This window comes from Chaetodon trifascialis, chromosome 2 (genome assembly GCF_039877785.1).
Source record: "Chaetodon trifascialis isolate fChaTrf1 chromosome 2, fChaTrf1.hap1, whole genome shotgun sequence".
NCBI classification, from domain to species: Eukaryota; Metazoa; Chordata; class Actinopteri; order Chaetodontiformes; family Chaetodontidae; genus Chaetodon; species Chaetodon trifascialis.
Window position 1 is genome coordinate 14,045,760 of NC_092057.1, and position 15,339 is coordinate 14,061,098.

The 15,339-nt window shown below is 42.5% G+C and overlaps 2 protein-coding genes across 7 annotated transcripts in view; both read left to right on the forward strand.

Moving 5' to 3' along the window:
* The window catches only part of adgrl3.1 (adhesion G protein-coupled receptor L3.1), a 111,978-nt gene that overhangs the window by 88,265 nt on the left and 8,374 nt on the right, over nucleotides 1–15,339 (forward strand). For all 6 annotated transcript variants that reach the window (XM_070984590.1, XM_070984553.1, XM_070984570.1 and 3 more), the window contains 6 exons: nucleotides 118–294; nucleotides 1,239–1,448; nucleotides 6,665–6,885; nucleotides 9,547–9,613; nucleotides 10,681–10,772; nucleotides 13,662–13,830. In XM_070984590.1, coding sequence (XP_070840691.1) covers nucleotides 118–294; nucleotides 1,239–1,448; nucleotides 6,665–6,885; nucleotides 9,547–9,613; nucleotides 10,681–10,772; nucleotides 13,662–13,830 — 936 coding nt within the window. The remainder of the gene's footprint in view (nucleotides 1–117; nucleotides 295–1,238; nucleotides 1,449–6,664; nucleotides 6,886–9,546; nucleotides 9,614–10,680; nucleotides 10,773–13,661; nucleotides 13,831–15,339) is intronic.
* hgsnat (heparan-alpha-glucosaminide N-acetyltransferase) overlaps nucleotides 1–15,339 on the forward strand; it is a 102,274-nt gene that overhangs the window by 11,770 nt on the left and 75,165 nt on the right. The gene's annotated exons all lie outside the window — the stretch shown is intronic.

A 15,339-nucleotide genomic window follows, 5' to 3' on the forward strand; every position in this document is an offset into this window, starting at 1 on the left:
GACTAAGTATCTGTTCTCTGTCTTACTGCTCCCCCACCCCTCCTTCTTTTTGTCCCTCACTGTCTCTCTCTCTCTCTCTTTCTCTCTCTCTCTTCCTTCCTCCTCCCTTGCCCCCAGCATTCGGAAGAGAACTTCAATCCCAACTGTTCATTCTGGAGCTACTCCAAGCGCACCATGACGGGATTCTGGTCTACACAGGACTGTCGTCTGCTGGCCACCAATCGCACACACACCAGCTGCTCCTGCACACACCTCACCAGCTTTGCAGTGCTCATGGCCCACGTGGAGGTCAAGGTAGGCGTTTATTCTCCCATGCCTGCCAGGAGAGGGATGGGCAAGATCAAAGGGTCAGTTGTTCATCATTTGATTAGTAGTGGCTGGCAAAGCTGGTCAACAGATTCCTAAAAGGGGGAAGAAGGAAGAGAAGGAGACCACAACATCTGGAAAATAGATTCAAATTCTCCAGACTCTGCAGTACTGAGTAATCACACTTGGCAGGAGAAATAGTACAATTGATTCGTCAAGCCAGATGATGACATTGGGTTGACGAAAGAAAGTGCACTTCTGTGGTGTTCTGGATGACCAAAACAGATACATTTTAATTAACGTCAGAGACAAAGGCTGCTTGTCCTGTTTTATTGTAAAAATGATATTTGACTGATCAGAAAGTATAAGTGGCTCATTTATTTTGATATCCATGAGCCACTGTGGGCGGTAGATAAAAACCTTATTGTCCCGTCGTGTGTGTGGGATAAGTACTTTTTTGTCTCCCTCTTTTGTTACGTTAAGACTAAGTTCCTTCTCACAAATCGGATCTTGTAACTCCGGATATTGTGTGACACCCAGTCTCCCCCTCTGGACCAGAGGATGTGTGTTACTTCTAAAGGGGTCATGGTCAGAGCTAGCTTGGCAGCCCTTTGTGAACACAGTGTGAGGGTTTGAGCAGTAGATCCATCACAGCAGTGCTATGTTGAACATTGCTCTGCCTGCCAGGTTGCGGGACACTGATGGATAGAGCCAGCACACCTGTGCAACGCAGCGTAAAGCTGTGGCCCTGAACGCTCAACGACACACAGGCTCACATCAGTCAGGGGAGGGAGGATGTGCGTCTGTTCCTATAGTGTGTTTCATGTTTCAACAACATGATTCGTATGTTTTTAGCAAACCAAGGCTACACATGGCTAAATATAGTAGCTCTAAATGGCTATTGAATCAAGCTTGTCTCTCTCCTCCCACAGAAAGCAGACAGCATGCATGACCTGCTCCTGGACGTCATCACATGGGTGGGGATCCTGCTGTCGCTGGTTTGCCTTCTTATCTGCATCTTCACCTTTTGCTTCTTCCGCGGGCTGCAGAGCGACCGCAACACCATCCACAAGAACCTCTGTATCAGCCTCTTCATCGCTGAGTCACTGTTCCTGGTCGGGATCAACAGGGCCGATCAGCCGGTAAGAAGGATGGGGTTTGCTTTGAATACGAGTGTGTGTGCATTATACAGCATGTGTGCTAAATAATGCTAATGCAACCAAATATTTTGCACACGGGCTACGTATCAAACTGTGGCTCTTTATTCATGCTGCGTTGGCACAGGCTTGGCATAACTGTCCGCTGACCAATACCACTGATCATACTGCACTGTTGGCAGAGTAAATTGTGAAATGTTTACTAACTTGCTGTCAGTGGTTGACCACATTGCCGCTACACGAATAAGAAACAGCAGATTTACTACATGCGGCGTTCCCGGAATAAATCAAAAGCAGAAGTTTCTCAGGGTGGCTGTTAAACAAACCATATCTGCATATTCAAACCAGCCTTATTCAACTTTTTCCTCCTAAAGGGAAAGTCCAGCAAAAACAAAGTTTACTGGCATAGTTTATACTGCAAATACTCAGTTTTCCATGACATCATTAGTACACTGAGCGCTGCAGCTGTCCTCAGATTAATTGTTTGACAGTTTGTGGATAATTCAGAATGGATTGCCAACCAGGGCAGAAAAAGAGACAAAAGCATTGCGATAGCATAAGGCTACCAGCACAGTTAGGTCGTTTCATTTGTTGAATGGCAAATTAACCTAAATATAATAAATATGTAGAGTACAGAAAACCTAATTTGCCTATTCTTTGGTCTGCTCCCAGTTGCAACAGAAATAATTTACAAAGCACAAAGTGCATATTATGCAGACTTATCTTATTAGATAATGTATTAAAGCATATGTATTAGCTTTGTTGTAGCTAAGCTGATGTTTATGCTATCCTTCAGCCTTCAGTTGCTTTTGTTTGTCATTTTCCCCCCTCAGGCTACAGTAGCTGCAGTCTATCTCTTCCCTCACCAGGGAATCCCATTGGTTGTGAGGAGGATGTTTGTAAAACAATACAATTTTCACAAATAAAGCCCATATGACAGTGGACAGTGAATATGGGTTCAACCTGCATTTGGACAATCCTATTAGAGTGTTGTCAGGTAGTTTCACACCAGACCCAAGGCCGCACACGTCATTGCTAAAATGCAAAGTGATGCATTACCTTGTATAAATCCAGGCCTGTGTGATTTCTTTTAAAGTGATGCGGTATTACTTACTCTGGATATTGATCCATGATCAGTATGGATAGTATGGATGCTGGCAAAGCGGTGTCACTTATTTTATCTTGTTGTTTTTCTTAGAAAAAAATGATTCTTTGCACTCAAGTATCTTTGAGATTTAAACAAGCACAATTTAAGTTTGTGACGAATGCTGCCAATATTTTTTTTTATAAATTAACAATAATATGTTTATAGAAATTTCCGAGTGACTCTTTAGATTAGAACATTGCTATGAATGTGACGGGCCGGATTGCACCGCTCATTCTTTCCTCACCTTCTTTTCTTTAGCACCCCTCTTTTCTTCCCATCCCGTTGCCTAAATTGTTAATACGGTTTTAGGTTTGATACCCCACTTTCTTTTTCCTACTGCACATCCTTTCCCGCTCTGTTTTTTCTCTTTTTTCACATTCAGGAGACTCTCTCACAGGGCTTTCTAAGTATTTTATCATCTGTCTCTCTAACCCTTTTAGATCCCTTTCATCTGTCACTATTCGCTGGCTACTAACAATGTGATTTCAAATCTGTTCACTCACTTTCAGTGTTAATGTGTAACCACTGGTGGGTACCAATGTTCAATTTTTTTATTTGATATTTCATAATTCTCATTTCACAAGAAACTAAATGAAGAACTTGTGCAGTATTTTGATTTTATAGTCATAGGAATTCCTTTATTCAGTGTCTGATGCCACTGTCCATACCAGTATGGATGCTAGCAAAGTGGCATCATTTTTATTGACATTTTCAAGTATCTTTGAGATTTAACAAGCAGAATTTGAGTTTGTGACAAAGATGTTGCCCATAAACTGTATAAATTAGCATTAGTATGTTTGTAGAAAATTAATTCAATTTTTAGTGCAGAAACACTTCATATTAAATTAGAATTAATTTATACTGTACTCTGATGTAAAAGGCTCTTGAGTAGGGTCAGAGCAGGTCAGATAATACACCAACTTTGGGGTTTATTCTGGAATCTGAATCACTGTCAGTCTAAATTGGCTTTATGTCAGTGTGTCCACCAAAATGTCAAGTGACATGAAATGACTCTTCAGTGTCAGCTATGCATAAAGCAGATTGCTCATGAATGCTCTGCACTCTATGATCACAGCAGTAATTAGTGACGGCCAAACCTCTCAAGGCCCCCTGCCAATATCAGTGATGCCCTCTTCAGAGTAGCAGGTTGATTGGTTCAAGTGACGTCTAGATGGTGGAAATGCTGTTCAGTGTGCACAATAAAAGCACTGGGTTAAAATTGACCCCATGCAGGGTCAACGTAGCACCAACACAATACTGGGTTAATTTTACCCAGTGTCAATGGGTAGAAAACAGCCCAACAGAAGGGTTGTTTTCATCCAGTAACCCAACAGCAATGTGAAATAACACCAACACTGTGTCAAAACACCCTATTTTTAACCCAGTGTTTTAGTGTGTGATGCTAGCAGTGGTGCTACTCTCTGAGGCTTGTGCAATTAAGTAGAAAGTAACGTCACTATTGTAAGACTAATTGGTAATTTTCTGTTTTTCAGTCTCTTTTCCAAAACTTTACCAGAGTGTTACCTCCTATTACAATTATGAGCCTTCACTACTGCTCACGTGGACCATGTGGAGTTGGTTGAGCTTTGTTCTATGTAAAATGCAATTTACAAGCTAATAGATTGTTTTTGCTGGAAGTACATTTATCGAATGTTTTTGTTTTACATGTGGGAAAAGAGATCTGCATTTTCAGTACAGTTCTTTAACAAAAAAGCAAAAAAAACTTAACTGCAGTGGTCCTGATGACACCCATAACAAATAGCCCTGCCCTCAGAGAGTGTGGAGGCTTTTTAAAATCATTGATCTCCAATTTGTGAAGCATTTTTTACATACCAGTGAAGCAGACCAATATCAAGCGCCCTCCCTAATGATGTACAGTGCAGTTTTGGCTCGGCCATCACGGTCCACATGGCCTGCATTGCAATCACAGCCCATGCTGTATAATCCATATGGTCCGCATTCAATACGCCAATCATGGATTAGGACTTTAAACCTCACTTGGATGCAAGCACTTCCACAAAAATCGTATGCATCAGATTCTGAGATGAGATGTTCTCCTTTAATTCCTCTGGGCAAGGTCACTCAAACATAATCAGCATATACTGACTAAGATGTGTGCAAGTACTGTCATAATCTTACTGTACTGTGTGTGCACACAACACAGTTTTGGACATTGCATAGGTCTAGGTAGCCTATGTTTTCTTTGTCTGTCAGCTGTTTGAGTCATTAGGAAGTGTGTGTCTGTGGGGGACAAAGTGCTCAGAGCTGTATCCTTTATCTCCTCCGCAGTATTAAAGAAGCCTTAGTGTAGCCTCAGGCCTTAGCGTCCCGTTGAGCGTTCAATGAGAAAACATTCTTATTGCAAATGAAGACACAAAACAAATTTTTTTAGACCGTGTTTTCACACTGAGGTTTGTGTATTTCTATTTGTCTCCACGTGTTTGCGTGGGAGGGATCATGTTTCTTTGCATGTAGGCCTGCCACCGTATTTGTGTGTGGCGTTCTCCTGTTAATTACTGGTGACTATTTGTGACCTCCATTAACATCCTCAGCGTCACTTCGCTCGCAGCCGGTTAAGCCAGTAATTCCAGCAGGAAAACTAAATGACTTTGCATAAGCAGCCACTTTTTCTTTTTTTTTTTTTCTTTACCTGTGTGCATGTGTGTGTCATTGTGTGTGTAAGCTACACTGTGCGATCATTAGAAATGGAAATGAGTGACTCCCTTGCCCCCTAAACTCATTGTCTCTCAGACATTAGGTAATTGTCTCTCGCTGCAAACCCCTCTGTTATAAAAGTCTGTTGGCTCTCCCATTCAGTGATTTAGGAGTGACTCTTTAGATTAGAACATTGCTATGAATGTGACGGGCTGGATTGCACCGCTCATTCTTTCCTCACCTTCTTTTCTTTAGCACCCCTCTTTTCTTCCCATCCCGTTGCCTAAATTGTTAATACGGTTTTAGGTTTGATACCCCACTTTCTTTTTCCTACTGCACATCCTTTCCCGCTCTGTTTCTTCTCTTTTTTCACATTCAGGAGACTCTCTCACAGGGCTTTCTAAGTATTTTATCATCTGTCTCTCTAACTCTTTTAGATCCCTTTCATCTGTCACTATTCGCTGGCTACTAACAATGTGATTTCAAATCTGTTCACTCACTTTCAGTGTTAATGTGTAACCACTGGTGGGTACCAATGTTCAAATTTTCATTTGATATTTGATCATTGCCATTTCACAAGAAACTAAATGAAGAACTCATGCGGTATTTTGATTTTATAGTTAGCAGAAAACATAGCAGTTCAGCTCTAGTGGCGTAAAAACTGTAATTCTTTTATTCAGTGTCTAAAGTGATGCTACTGCTCGCTTTTTCCAAGCTTTAAAATGTGTCAAATTTTATGTGCGCTTCGACTCTCTCTTACCAGTGTGCTGAGTCATTTTTGCAGTAGTTCTAGTCATTTTTGTGCATCCTTGGCATTGACAAAAATCATATTGTATTTTCAAGTGTTGCCAAGTCGCTCCCCTTACTCATCATCCCCCCACCCACCCCCCACCCCCCACCCTCTCAGCTGCTTTTGAAAGTGCTTTGCTACTTCTGTTTGAAATGTGGCCAATCGGCAGAGGCTGCAGCACCAACTTGTCACTTACATTTTCTCATTTATCTTCTTAGATGACTTGTAGAATATAGACGTGGAGTAACGCGTGAAGGAGGCTCGACTAATATTGCTATATTCGAAGTGATTTTGAGTCACTCTGTCGCCTGTAATTGCTTTTATAGTATACTATGATCGTGAATTCCCTCTATTTGTATTTGCTTTTTCCTCTCCCCCTCTGGTCAATTGCAGTATTGGCAGACTGATTTTAATCCCTCACATATGTGAATATGATAAATGATTGCTTTCTAAGTTTGACTCATACCCTTATCGCCTTGTGTGTTTGTGTCTTTTTTCCACTTTCTAACTCATCAGTGTGTGTCCAGCAGATTAAATATTTTGTGAGCATTATCGTGTGCTGCGGTACTGTATTTTTAAATCCTCTCCATCTTTTCTTTTTCATGCCAGATTGCCTGTGCAGTCTTCGCAGCCTTGCTCCATTTCTTCTTCTTGGCAGCCTTCACCTGGATGTTCCTGGAAGGGGTGCAGCTCTACATCATGCTGGTAGAGGTGTTCGAGAGCGAGCACTCCAGGACTAAGTACTTCTACCTGGCAGGATATGGAGTGCCTGCTGTCATAGTGGCCGTCTCCGCCGCAGTGGACTACAGGAGCTACGGCACCGACCGAGTGTAAGGACAGAGGGGTGGCAGAGAGAGCGTAGCACGAAGGAAGGATGGATGATGGGGTGAGGGAGGGAGTGCTGGAGTGCCTGCTGTCATTTTGGCTGCATCTGCCACAGTGGCCCCTACAAGCTGTGGCACTTCTGAAGCGTCAATACAGAGAGGTTGAGAGAGGCAAAGAAGGGAGAGGGGGAAAGTATGGGAACAAGCAGGAGAGGATGCACCACCGAGCGGCTGCATGAGCACAGCAGCGACAATGTGTGAATATGGAAGGATTTAATGGGCAGGGTAGAAGGAGGGGGTGCACAGTGGAGCAGATTGAGGGAGAAAAGGAGTGGTTTAAGTGTGAGAGTGTGAGAATGGAGGGATGGAGTAGTCTGTCAGGGTGTGCACACGTCCATACTGACTTGCACTTGTGTGTGCTAAAAAAAGAAAAAAAGCTGGCTTCCCTGGAGGAAGTGCAGGGCAGTGAGTGGGATGAAGACATACATTTTGAGCGCAGGGTGACATATTCATGCATGGGTGACTTGTCCAACCGGAGATACTGGGTGAAGCTCAGAAGAGGCAGCCAGCATCTCATTCATATGAAGTATATGCATAATAGGCCACCTACAAATACGCCGGCGTGAACATAATAACATTTTCCCATGCGTGACCTGTCTACTCCATTTATGCTTGGACCCTGAAAGGAGCTCACATTTTATTCATACAGTGCATATGCATAATGTGCATAGAATGTATATGGTGCCCTATACATGTCTGTGACCTCTCCTCTATTCTGTGACTGCATTAAATTACAAGGACTAAAGAGGACATTAACTGCGGCTGTTGCACTTAAAAACCTGTCATAGAAAAATATCTCTTCTCTCATTTGCTCGTAAATGAGCGGCTCTATATAGAAAGTGAAAAGTGACAGCACACTATAGGACTGTTAAATGATTTACATGCTCAAATACTCATGTTCTTTGTTGCTCTTGGGACCTTTTGTAGTTCAGAGCTTGCAGCTTGCCACCAGCTACGTGTCAGCTAGGAGAGGTCTGAAGATGGGGAAAAGGGTTGAATTTAGCAGTGTTTAACCGTCAAGTCGCACCAATCCTTATGCCATTTAGATCAATATTTTATTGTGGGATGATCATTAAAACATGAGAGTCTGAATGCCAAGCTCTGGATGAATAATCAGACTGCGTGCCATTAGTTTACAGAGTAAGAGACAATAGCTGTGGTTTAACAGTAAAAATGCAAAATGAAGATAAAGGAGAATAACTTCAAGCCTGTCACACAAACCGCACTGAACTCAGCGACGATGTAGAAGGTTGATGAAATGTGGGAGAAATATTTTCCCGTGGTTTGACATAATATTTAAGATTGGAAAAGACGTGGAAGTATTTTAATAGCAAAGTACATTTCATTAAAAGGCAAAGATTAGTTATATGACTCATTTATCAGTCCAGCCTTGAAAATGGCACCGCTTATCATATCTGACACAACACACTGAGCCCAAACCTCTGGAAATATCATCTGCCATCCCTGCTGTGTCACCTTGTCACATAATGCACTCCATTCTCTCATATAGTGGCCAGTGGCGCTGAGTCTCATTCACCTCCCATAATGAAGGTTGCTATGACTTAGCAAAGGGGCCCTAATGGTGGATACAGTGACAAAGGCAAGGACCCATAATGGAGGGCTCTCTAATGGTGGTGGAAATTGAAAGATTAATAATTCAAAAGCAGCTGGTCATGAATCAGTTGGCCATTTTGCTCCAGCGGTTTTTCTCTGGCACCTTTTGCTGCAACCCGTTGGGTCTGACCTCAGTGGAGGGCACTCTGGGACTTTTTTTTTCCCCACCCTGCTTGCTGCATTTGATGAATGAAGATGTTTGGAGTAATATAATTTAGCATACAGCAGTATAACTTTTACTACCAGTGCTAGGGTTGTGGTCAGAAATGAATGCGTGTGTGTGGTTATGTGTGTTCATGCATGTGTCTTGTCTCTGAATGCGTGGGTGCATGTATGTGTGTATATTACATACCTGTGTATGTGTGTGTGTGTGTGTGTCCCTTCTCTCTCCTTTAACCTCACCACAGCCATTCCCAGACTCCATAAATAGCCTGGTATGAGGGCTGCATCCATAACTCAGTATTCAGATGAACACAGTCATGTCATATATTTGTGACCGCAGGATGTGGCCGCGCCATATATCTGTGCCCTAAGGGGGAAGTAAAGGTTTATTTATCACAGGTGCTCATCCCTCGCTGTCTCCCCCTTCTGCGTGTGATGTATGCTTGAGGTGTGCGTATAGTCTATTTCCTTCATCCCGCAACACTTTTCTCACTGTTCTTCATCTCTTTCACTTTTTCATCCACCCCAGTTCTTGTCCTCCCTCTATCGGGGATCTTTTGATATACTGTATGTCATGTGATGTGCTGCTTTTTTTCCCCCTCTTACCTCATTTGTGTGTGTATGTGCTTTTGTGTGTGTGAGACCACGATGCATGTCCTGTCCTCTGATGGTAAATCCTTGCTACTCTACCTCCATCTAAGACTGGGGCATGTTTTTAATCCCTATGCGTCTTTCCTCTCCTGTTCTTCTTCCCTCTGTTTCTCATGCATGATGTCTCTCTCTTTTGCTGTCTCTCCCTCTTGCTCACCCTCTCTCTGTCTCTCTCTCTAGGTGCTGGCTGAGATTGGACACGTACTTCATCTGGAGCTTTATAGGTCCTGCTACACTCATCATTATGGTGAGGTACACATACATGCATGCTCACACACACTTGACATAGCATTACATGTACTGAGTAGGCAGCCTGCCACATGTTCTTGCAGGAACGACAGGTTACATTAAGGTGTCTCCTACAAGGTTTGCCTGAGCCTCTCAGCAGTGTAAGTGGAAGCAGAAGGAACTTTATGTGTCAACTTAATAATTCCCACTCATGGATTAACTCTCAAGTGGGCACATATTCCAACATGCTGGACAGAGAGTACAAACCGCAGATAAGAGAAGTTGTGATGCTCTTAGGCACTTATTTATCCAGACACTGTACTTCCTCCTGGCCTTACTGCTTTATTGCAGTGCAGCCCAATTACACAGTAAAAAGGGAAACACGTCAATGAACTATGTCAATGAACGATGCTTCATCAACTGTTTTGAAGAACGGGAACATTCATTGTACCTTGAACAAGTAAACAGAGACGGAAATAGAGTTAGACGAGTAGGCAGATGCTGACGGAAAAAGCAAAGACAAAGAATAAAATAAAAAACATAAAAAGTAGTGTTTTAAAAAGAGAGAATGGTGTTCTCAATTAGGTGAATGTCAGCATGTACACTGATGCTCTGAGCTCATTTAAGAAATGTCAGGCGGGCTATCACTGATCTAACTGGGGCAGTAAGTGGGAGTGGTGCAGGTGGGACTGCTCTGTTATGACCCTGTGCCCACTGGTAACATACACAGGCTGGGAGACCCAGCACAACAGAACCAGACAGTCATTATTAAACCACCCTATCTGTGCATTAGCAGGCCGATAGAATAGGCAGCATCTGTGAGAATTGGATTTCTATTGTAACAATGATCTTCAATGGATGTAATGACTGCTGTATTTTCCCTGAGGCTCAAGCTGCTGTATTTTGAGCACATAAAGGGCTGTTGATTGTGGGCTGATACTGTGTCCCCAAGCCAATTACTGCTGGAAGGGAAAATGAAATGATATGCACTGTGTGTGAGTGAATTGTTGTGGTGACATTGTGTCTTTAATTAGGCTTGTTGCCGCGGAGTATTAACTTGTGTGTCTGTGCGTCTGTGTATTCCAGCTGAATGTAATCTTCCTCGGTATCGCTCTTTATAAGATGTTCCATCACACGGCCATTCTCAAACCAGACTCTGGGTGCCTGGACAACATCAAGTAAGTACATGTATGCATACGCTTACTGCCATCACACCAGCCTACCTGGTTTTGAAAGCTGGTGTGATGATGATGCTGCACTACTAGAGACAAGCAGTGGTTTAAATTTACCTTTGTTCCAAGTGCAATACAAGTGCTTCCTGTGCACTAAACCTTGACACTGCTCAGCAGCACTTTATCATGGCCTCCATTGCAATGGTTTGATACTTTAAATGGAAAGATTGTATCTGGCTGTTTGCTGTAACTGTCATGATCAATGTCCTCTTGTATGTTGTGTTTGTGTTTTCGCCCTCTATTGTAAATCAAATTTCCCCTCAAGGGACAAATATTATCTAAACGTGACCCCGAACCTGAATATGTATGACTGCGTGTGTGGATTAAGTTGAAGGAATAATTCAACCTTTTGCGAAATACGGTTATTTCGTTTGTTGCTGAGATTTAAATCACAAGATTGATAGCGCTCTCGTGTCCATCTGTTCAATATGCAGCTTGAGTCAGCAGCCGGTAAGGTTAGCGTAGCATAAAGACAAGGATCATTTATTTGTCAAACAAGACACAACAAAATGCAAGTTGTGGCTCCACAAGAAGAACCATTTTTTATGGTTGACTGATCAAACTATCAAGATATACTGATAGCGAGCTTTACAGTTTGTTACCTTTGAGCACAACCAGACTAGCTGTTTCCTGTCTTTATGCTAAGCTAAGCTAATAGGCTTCTGGCCCCAACTTCACATTCAAGCTCACAGACTTGACAGTAGGTAAAGCGTATTTCCCAAATACTTAACTAAGTCCATCAGCCTTTTTCTTGTATGTTACATGAAGCACATTTCAATACGCTTCTCATGTTATTCCCAGAATGCCACTGAAATATAACTTCATTTCCACTGAACTCTGACTGAGCTAACTAATTAGGCTTGTGTTATTTTGTCATTCCAGTGCAGCTCAAGACAAAAGGTTTGGTCTTATTCAAACAATATGCTATGGCTCAGAGTTCTGTGCCTTACTGAGGCGTGGCTCAGGAATTAGACTGTAAAACACAAAATGGCTTACTCATTTGATTTATCATTTAAATATTACTGCCAATGTATCTTTCATGACAGCAGTTTTAAGCAGGGTTTTCAAGTGAGGAGCGTTTCAGGAATAGAGACGAAACCAACTGATCTTTGCTTCAGTGCAGTTCTGGGCAATGTAATCAAAAAGCCTGATGAAAGATGAAAATCAAAGAACGATTTAGAATATGATGCTTTCGGATCTTTTTTTCCTTTTTAATGGCTTTCCTTCTTCTTCCTGAGCACACTGAAGGCTGAATGGATTTTAATCTATTTCACTTCATTAGTCATGTCTTATAGTGGTTCATTTACTTGTTAATCATCATCATGCCCTTTTTGTCTTATTATTTCTTCTTCCTTTTACTGTTTTGTTTTTTTGTGTTTTTTTTTTTTTGTCTCTTCAACTCCAAGCCATCATAAGTTGTCTTTGTTGTGGATTGGCTCTGGTAAGGCCACTCACCAATCAGGATGCCTTTTGTCTTCAGAGACATTTTGATTGGTTTGCTTGTTGTCTTATTTGTCTGTAGAACCTGCCAAGCGACTATGCATATCCCTAAATTAACCATTAACCTGCCTGGTATAATGAATTACTTGTTGATATGTGATTGGTGAGCTCCTGTGACCTATAGACTTAATGTGCTATTGAAATATTATAATGCTGAGATGTGAATGAGGGGAAACAGAGCTGAGAGAGAAATCATGACTCAAGGGAGCACTGGAGGAAGAGGTGGAATGAAGGGATGAAAAAGAGAGGGATGCGTGTACCCTTTAATGAAGAGGGTCGTCAGACGAGCTTTATTGGAGGTTCTGTCTCGCCTGAATGGTGCCACAGAGGGCAACATCGAATCAATCACCTGAGTCTCACTCACTTACTCTCCTCCTCTTTCTCTCTTCCTTCCTCCTGACTTTCTCTCTCCAACACCCCCTCTCCCGTTTCTTTCCTTGCCTGCTTTCTTTGTCTCCCTCCCTCACATGAGAGGTGATCACTGCCCAGTCAGCCAATCAAATTAACAGCCATCTTCTTGGCTGTGGCAGACCCCGAAAGTATGACCTTTACTTGGAAAATGTCATTTATAATGGCTGTAATGTCTCTCTACTTACTGCCCGGTGGAGCCACTCACATGGCGGCATGCACAATCACACGCACACGCTCAGGGGAGAACTTACAATGCATACACATGCCTCAACACGACCAACTCCCTCTGACATTTGGCCTTTATGGCTCACTTCTGCGTAGGCTTTATTTGAAATGAAGCTTCAGAGCCTTGAAAACTTTTATTAGATTTAATTCCATTAAATTGTTACAGTCACAACTGCGCTAACAGACTTCAGTGCCCACTTTTGCCTATGAAAATGTGTTTTACACTCTGCCTCTGTACTCACAAGTGCATGAGTGAGCGATGGAGTCTGGATGTAACTTTGGAAAAAGTCTTGACCGCTTGACTTTCTCGAGACGAGTGGCTGACGTCAGCTCGCTTATAACCTCTCCTCCCTCCCTTGAGATGATATCTAAATGAGCAAATCCACTCTCTCTCTCTTTTCTCTCACCCTTTTTGTAAGAGTATAACTCTTTTAGGCAAAACCTCCCACTGATTTCTCCATCCCACTCCCACAGCGTTGGGATTCAGAATGAACCCTCTCTCACCCCTTTCTCCTGCCTCATGGTCCCAGATGCATCAAACTTGGCTGAATAGCTTTTCTGTTCCAGGGAAAGAGACAAGCCTCTCTTGTTATCCTACTTACAATGAAATCTGCATTATATACTTTACATTTTATGTGACATAGCAAATGGTGATAGGTGCACACAGTAACTGAGGAAGCATTTCTCCCTCCTCTGCAGGTCTTGGGTGATCGGGGCCATAGCCCTGCTGTGTCTGCTGGGCCTAACCTGGGCTTTCGGCCTGATGTACATCAACGAGAGCACCGTCATCATGGCCTACCTTTTCACCATCTTCAACTCCTTGCAGGGCATGTTCATCTTCATCTTTCACTGCATACTGCAGAAGAAGGTAAGAGAGACGACCCAAGACAAAGCCAGATAGAAATAGACAGACAGTGTGACAGGCAAACAAATACAAACACAGAGACACGTGCATTGATCAGCAGCGACACCAAAAATATCTGCAGAGCTGTCACGGGTTTGATTGGCCATTCAATAACCACACTGCTCAACTATCTCACTGTTTCACTCCCTCTCTCTCTCTCTCTCTCTCTCTCTCTCTCGCTCTCTCTCTCTCTCTCTCTCTCTCTCTCTCTCTCTCTCTCTCACTGTCTGTCTTGCCTTGTGGCAGCAGGTAACAAACTGAGCTGCTAGTCTGACAAAGTTTTCATCCTCAGGCAGGGTCATCAAGCCCAAAATAGCTCATACAAAACTTGCTGTTTTAAATTTTGGACACATGCAGAGGAAATATATGTCTGTCTTGGTGACCATGGCTACAGATTGAATACATCAACCTCCCAACACAGCTCCCCTTGCAACCTCCCTCTCACTTTGAAAAGGTAGTAATAATAATAATAATAATAATAATGCATTTTATTTATAGGCGCCTTTCAAAGCATTCAGGACACCTCACAAGACAGAGTTTAAGACAGGCAATGATGCAGCATTATGAAATTCCAGCAAAGTAGTAATATATAATAATACGATGATACAATAACCGGGTGTAAAATCACCCTCAGTGCAAGATTACCTCCATTATATATGTGTTGGGTTTGGTTGGCCTCAAGGATTAGAGGAATTTGTGGGTACATATGTTCTACTTTTTCTATTTGCATGATATGATGGCTTCCAGGAGGAGCCTACACATCCTGGGATATTTTTACAGAGTCTCCCACACACTGTCAGTTCCTGGGAGTACAGAAGAGGATATGGAAAGAAAATTCATCAAATGCTTAAGACTGCTGTCTGGCTGCAGTCCTACAAAGATTTTTCAGTTTTAAACGCATAGCCAGTAAACATGTGTGCGTGTGTGTGTGTACTAAGGTATGTGTGAGGCCATGGGATCAGGTATCCTGAGAGATGTGTCCTCTGAACAGTACCGAGGTTTTCTTTGGCTGCGGCCCAACACGGTTTCTCCCAAGATGCATGGAGCAACTCACCACACAGCTGTTCAAACAGAGCATGTGGCAATACACGTCTGCCAGTCCAACAAGCTTGTTAAAAAGCAATTACAGTCTTATTTGTTCTAACTTGATTGGGATCTAAATGCAGATGTTCTGTGTGTACAAATGCATCATGTGTCTCCTGGAGGAATATGTCCATTTCAGACTGACGTCTGGCAGTAATAACATTTGGGGTGGATGCTGATGGGGGGAAAGTTGATGAAGTTAATCCTTTAATGTGTAAATTTTTATGGAGCTCGTGTTTGCACAAGGAATTTGAGTAAAAGAAGAAGTTAACAGGGGCACTATATCAAGTTAAGCACCTCCAGTCTGTCTCCTTCGGGGTATGTCATCTTAAAGATATGCTCCGATATGTGCAAGTTAAAATTGGAATATCAGTTCTATATGTGCATGGT